Source organism: Loa loa (assembly GCF_000183805.2).
Source record: "Loa loa unplaced genomic scaffold supercont3.574, whole genome shotgun sequence".
In the NCBI taxonomy this organism is placed as follows: domain Eukaryota; kingdom Metazoa; phylum Nematoda; class Chromadorea; order Rhabditida; family Onchocercidae; genus Loa; species Loa loa.
Window position 1 is genome coordinate 18,259 of NW_018108754.1, and position 6,880 is coordinate 25,138.

Genomic DNA, 6,880 nt, shown 5'->3' on the forward strand with positions numbered 1-6,880 from the left:
CATCGGATCAACAACTGTTGGACAATTTCGCAAAAAGCGTAAAACTTGTAAACTATGGAACTGCTCCAATGGTGTTCCCACATATGCTGCACGAGAAAAATGTGATAAAAATCGTCCTTTGAATAAGCTGCCAAAATGAAATGCTTCCAAAGGTAAAAACATATGCGCTGCTCTGAAAAACTTGTGTTAATTACAATTATAAAATGATCCAATTCATATGATACTATTTCGAATTCAGAAACTTTGCAATTTGAAATTTCAGATCCCAAATTTTCTGAAAATATTAGCAATAACGGCAAAAACAACATCACAAATATCATTTAGCAAGAATCTAACAAATCTTGGCAATCCTCTTTCTTTCCTTGTTTGCATTATCTTTTCTTTCTTATTGTCAATTTTTGTTTGCATTATCTTTTCTTTCTTATTGTCAATTCCTTATCAGTTCAAGAAATTCCGAAAACAAATCTTTATCTTTTTCAAAGAATTTTTGAATCTAAATAGCTAAATCATATAAAAATGGAGATGAAACTTACCACTTTGCAGAAAGAAGTATGACCTTTCTTGTTCACATGAATCCTTGCAATATGACTGTTTTATTCTGCTCTATCTTTTTTGGGACCATACAAATGGTAGGTTTATGCCAAGATAATCAATCTAGGCTAAGGATCAACTAATACAAAGATTTCCAAACTTACATACAGTCCTCTAAGAAGATTTGTTTATTTGCGGCTTGTAAGACAGCATTACATGAACTATTCAACTGAAGATTTTGGGTGATTATCTGAAATCGCATTGCAAGTGGAATTAAATTGAGATGCCAATGTTTAGACATCACCTGAAAAAATGAAAATAAATTTCACTAATTCAACGGAAATATAATAAATTTAAATAAATGAGTTAATAATACCTTCTTTCTCTTATTTAAAATAAATAAACTATTTAGGAAATTCCGAAAGGACGGAAATAAAGGAGCAGATATAAAGAAAAGCTAAGAAAAAGTGTGAATACAAGAATAGAAATGAAGTTAACACCTCTAAATTGAGCTCGGTCCACGGTTCACCATAATCATTGTCACCCATTTGTCGTTGAGTTATTGCTCCACATAACTCAACTCTTTCTCCAAACAAATCTTCCCAACCCAATAGTTGCTTAAAACATACCATTCATTATTACACTTACTCGTTGTTAACTTATTCATACGACGATAATATTTTCATTATGGTTTTACGATAATATATAAAATAAAAATATTTAATTAGGTGATTTAATTAAATGATAAAACAAATAAAACAATTTATTTAGCAATTGGTTTACTAAATAAATCCTTTCCTATATCCGGTTGGCTATTACTATTTCCGGAGTAGAAATAAAAAAAGATGAAAACCTAATTTTCACAAAATTAACAGATTAAAGAAAAAGCAAAGAGACAATTTGGATAACTTTTTATGCTCCTTGGAAGTTTAAAAAAGATTCTGTCCTAACACTCATCATTAAATTATTATGTTGATAAAAATGTTAGATTCATTGTTATGCTTATCATATCACAATATTACATATACTATCTTTTCCCGTAAAGAATATGTAACAATATACAAAATATCTTAGTATATTAATAAATTTTAATGCAATAAACGAAATGAACATCATATGAATTACCAAAGGATAAAATAGTAGCAGTGATAAGTCATAAGGAAATTGTTACTACTAATAAAATGATAAGTGAGTAGTACTAATAAATACAAACTGTAAATGAGTAATTAATTACCGATAAAGATTCCATGAGTGTATTCACAAGCTTCGCATTACAACCATTCAAAACAACTTTCAATTGGGTCGATTGAAAAGTGGTTTCTGTCTTTAACTCCATCAAACTTATCTTCCTTGGCCAATTTTATACCAATTCAACTAATAATTTATTCCTAAACATCAAAAATTTTCAATTAAAACAATTAAATTAAAATTATGCTAAAAATTTTAACACTTAAACAGACATTATCAAACAATCAGTAATAAATTTATTGATTATTTCATTGATTATTTGATGTTTAGTTTGATGTTAAAAACTTTTTTCTGTTTTTTTTTCAGTGAAAATTCGAATTTAATATTCAATAGATTGACATAACCATTGTTATCTAATCCTATTAACAACAATATTTAATTGATACCATTTGGCATGAAACCAAATATGATGAAACAATATGAATTTCCACTAACAACCAACTACATCAATTATCAACAACGTGATATTATCCATTACTTATTATCAAACAATGATACCATCAGTACCTCTTATCACTTCATCAACCGCTCAACAGTATAACACCAAAAGGAATTATGCAAAAACCAAGCAGTATCCCTAGAACAAAAAAAAAGAAATTTGCAAAGATAAGAGCGTTTCATGGAAATATGACGCGTTTTTACGAGATGACAAAAATATGCAAATATTTCCCGTTAATCAAAAGAAATTTAATTTTAACATATATAGAAAACTATACTTCTCGTATGAGTCATAAGGTCAACTTGCCAAGTCTTTACCTTTAACCTTATTTTCACATCCTTCTCTACAGCATTTACTATTTGCTATGTAATGGGTAAAGTCACTTAATTTCCTGTAATTTAAGATTTCTTTAAATCAATAAGTTATGAGTACATATAATGCATAATTTATGCTTTGCATAATTTTATGCATATTTTCCTTCTCAATTTCATTTTCATCCAATACTTTGCTTTGTAACTTATTTGCCTATTTCTTCATTTTACTTTTTTAAAGTACTTTTATTTCAATTTATTCCATCTCTCTTAGTTATAGTCACATATCTGTTGCATGCATTTTAGTTCTATTGCATGTTTATTTCATGCCTGTACATATCTGTTGCATGCATTTTAGTTCTATTGCATGTTTATTTCATGCCTCTTAGTAGTTACCATTTAGTTACCTTCTTCTACTGAGCGTTTTTGTTTTTCATTTCATTTGTTAATTAAACATTTTTTCCATTGCTTGCATTTTCTGCACGCCTTTTTCTCACTTACTGTGCGCTTTTTTTAAACGATACATTCAGTCATTCATTTTGTTAATGTTAATGAATGTGTAATTTTTGCGCCCAAAATATATTAATAATGCATCTTATTGCATGCAGTGCCCTATGCTAATTTTAATTATTGCCCTTTTTTTGAGATAATTTAATTCATTGCTTATATTATACTGATCACCTTCGTTTGTTTGCTACACGCTTTTTAATCTTTTTTTCTCACAGCATGCTTTTCTTGTAAACAATGCTATTTCTTTGCAATCTTTCGTCTGGTCGCATGCATTTTTTTTTTATCTTCAATTTTTGGGTAATTTTTTGATAATTTTCACTCTCTCTTTTTTATTATGTTTGCTTGCTTGTTAGCTTGCTTTTTCTAAATCTCATTTATTCTATATTTCCTTCCAATTACTTATTCTTGTTGTATGCCTCCATTATACTTTAAATCATTAAATGGTTTTTTGTTAGCAATATTTATATTGCATACCTTTACTGATAACCTTTTTCATATTTTATAGTTATTTCATTTTCGAATGACTTCCAATTTTACCTAGAATTAAATAAATATTAAACAGTATAATTTTCGAGTTTTTTTAATTATAAAATTACAGGTGCTAATCTAATTTATATCTACGTCATTATGCTATATGCAAATTATCTCCACCATCATAACTTTTACATGGCGCATTTGTTAAATATCTACCAACATCGCAGGAAATTAAAATACTACTTAAATTATTATTATCCTTCTGATCCATTTTATCCGTTGCTTTTTCTTTCTTTTTCTCATCATTTTCTTTTTTTTTCAGTTTTATAATTGTTTGTGAAATAGTTGAAATCAGTCTTTTTAAGTTTTTTTTCTGGTTTTATCTATTTTTGTTAAAATTTGAATTTCAATTTAATGAATATTTTGGTAAACCATCGTGTAGAAAAGGCGCAAGAAATTTAAGCTTCTGATTTGGATAGCTTCAATTATCTAGAATGTTCTTCTCGAAAACATAATAAACTTTAATTGCAAAAAAAGCAAAATTACATTGGATCAGTTTTTTTTCGCGTAGAAATCATTTAGTTTTACTTCATTTACCATTGAATTTTTCATTTCGCCACCATCTCTGTTATTGCGGAAAGATTCAGAATCCAGCATGCCTTCAGAAGATTAGATACTGTAATGCTTCAAAGATTAAATTATTTGAATTCATAAAAATTTTCTTCATTCTTTCTCTGTCTTAATGCCTCTGCCTTCATTATTATTGCAAACAATAATATTCACTATATCATTGGCTTTTTTTTTGAATTTTTCTTTTCAGTTTTTCAATTCAGTTTTTCATTTCAGTTTATGATTCCAGTTTTACATTTGTATGCCGTCTTTTTAATTTTTCATACATTTTCAGTCTTTAATTCAAATTGTTATTAAAAGCACTTCAAAAAGGTGATTTGAAATAACTATATTTGTGTTTTCCTAATTTTGTACATATTTGGTAATTTAAATTTTTAATTTTAATTTCTTTATCCAATCCGTATATCTCCATTTCATGCAAAGGATTGAATGTAATTATCGCGAAAGAATTGAATTCCTGTTACTTTAGCGGAAAAAATGGAATGGTGACATTATACGATGACATAGTTGTCGAAAGTTTTTGCGAAAAATAATTCAAATTTGCATATTTTCTTCGACATTCTTTTTGCGTTTTAAATTTTTTGTAATGTATCGCTACTTAAAATACATCAGTATAAATTGTTAGCAGTAATTATATTTCAGAGAAATAATTGCGAAGTGTGAAACGTTGATCGACAGAATTTTGAATTTTTTTAATTCTATTAGAAAAAGTCGTAAAATTTCAAAACTAATTAATTCAAATGAATGACATAGTGGTAAAATCAATGACATATTGGAAATTTATTTTATTTCACGCAATTTCGATAATCAAAAAGCAATATTTGCTAAAAAAATTGTTTTTTTTTTTAGTTAAAATTACAAGATATCATTTGTCTTTATCTTTAATTAATGCTTATTATTCCCCTGTAATTTTTATTTGTTCATAAACAAATGGTTTAATAAAAATATGATCTTTTGTAAAAACAGAAAATTTTTTTTTGCGAAATTTTATTATAAGTGAATCTAAATTATCTCTAATTAACGATCTGCTATTGTTTTCTAATTAATAGCATTAATTAATTTCAATCTTCTCTATGGTTATTTCATAATTTTATAGAACAAATTTTCAATGAAATTTATTACTTGTTAGTTTTTACGAAGAAAAAAAATATAATGCAAACAAAAAAAAAAAGGAAAGAAACGCAACAACTTAAATATTTATATATGTATATATCAATAAATATGGGACAAAACTGAAAATTATGAATAATAAATAAGTAATTAATGAAGAAATGAAATTCATCTTTATCGTCTCTTTAAAAAATAAAGCAAAAAAAAATTCAAAAGACTATTCTACTTTCTTTCCATAAATCATTTCTTTAATAAAGTTATTTTATTTCTTTCCAAAAATAAGAAGCAAAAAAAAAAGCTTATTTAAATAATATATTCCATTTATCTGATTGAATTATTTTAGTCGTATAAATTTTTCACTCATAATTAGTTAGTAATTAACAGTTTTATTTTCAACTTATAATTAATGAGAAAATAAAATTAAAGTCTTTTCTCCGATCAAAAATAAACAACCAAATCCAACTGTTAATTGCATTTTTTGTTTTTCCTCATTTTAGTCTCATTTTTTTTTTTTTTTTGCAATTCCATACTCCATTATTTATTAATAATACATACACGTAAATCAAATATACAATAATTAAATTGGGGAATTAGTAAATTATATGTTCAGCTTTATTTGAGTATTGTTTTTTATTGAAAGATTAATCGAAAATACGGAATAAAGAAGGGAGAAAAACAAGAAATTTCGAAATCAGTTGTTAAAATTGAAATTAAATTGAAGAAGTAATGCTCAAATTTAGGCTGGAAAATTGTCGTAATTGCACAAAATCAACAATCAATAATTTGATTTGAAAATATCATTAAAGCTGAAAATATACTTTTGATGATAACATAAATGCTATGGAAAATAGGAAATTTTGAATATATATGCCATTAAAAATGCTATCGTGAAATTTTTTTAAATTCTTCGAAAAAAATTTAAATTATTTCAAATTAAAGCTTTAAAAATATTTTTTTAAAAAAACGAATTTTTATTTAAAACAAAATTACAGCTAATACTAAATAATTTTATTTGCATTAAATAAAAATTGGTACAATTGAAATTTTTAGAGAAAAATTTGAAAAAATTGAGAAATTTTTGCATGAAAGTGACAATTAAAAACAACAAAAAGGTTAGAAAAATAAAATAAAATAAAAAATGATATAATTATGAATATTGTTGACAATATCGTTGACCCAAATTAGCAGCACCGATCCATTTTTTGAAATTTTGCAAATGTTTAGATGTTCGCTTCCTGGAAAATCGTTCTTCTGATGTAAAACAACAGCGCATTTGTGTTTCAGTGGATGAAATGAAATGTACACGAAAAAGTTCAATTTTATTTAGCGAAAAAAGTGTTTGCGCATCAACCGAATAATCCATCAAACGTGTTAATGCGGAATAGTCACGTTCACCAATTTGAACCGTAAACTGAAATTTTTTTATCAAATAAAAATTCATTATCAGCATTAATTATCAGTTAAAGTATTAATTATCAGTTGAAGTATTAATTATCAGTTATCAGTATTAATTATCAGTTAAAGTTTCCTTTTTCCTTTAACATTAATCATTTTGTTATTTTAGTTGAAATTATTGCTAGTATTGCATAATGAATTAATATAACACCTTTTTCTTTCTTTCCTTTTT

General features: G+C 25.9%; 2 protein-coding genes across 2 annotated transcripts in view; both read right to left on the minus strand.

The window, feature by feature from the left end:
* LOAG_18838 (hypothetical protein) overlaps window positions 1-1,163 on the minus strand; it is a gene marked incomplete at both ends in the record, with an annotated part of 4,835 nt that extends 3,672 nt beyond the window's left edge. Inside the window, 2 exons of the mRNA XM_020451500.1 lie at window positions 696-835; window positions 1,032-1,163. Of these exons, the coding sequence (XP_020304708.1) occupies window positions 696-835; window positions 1,032-1,163 (272 nt within the window). The remainder of the gene's footprint in view (window positions 1-695; window positions 836-1,031) is intronic.
* Window positions 1,164-6,400: 5,237 nt separating this feature from the next.
* The window catches only part of LOAG_18839 (hypothetical protein), a gene marked incomplete at both ends in the record, with an annotated part of 2,349 nt that continues 1,869 nt past the window's right edge, over window positions 6,401-6,880 (minus strand). Inside the window, one exon of the mRNA XM_020451501.1 lies at window positions 6,401-6,664. Coding sequence (XP_020304709.1) covers window positions 6,401-6,664 — 264 coding nt within the window. The remainder of the gene's footprint in view (window positions 6,665-6,880) is intronic.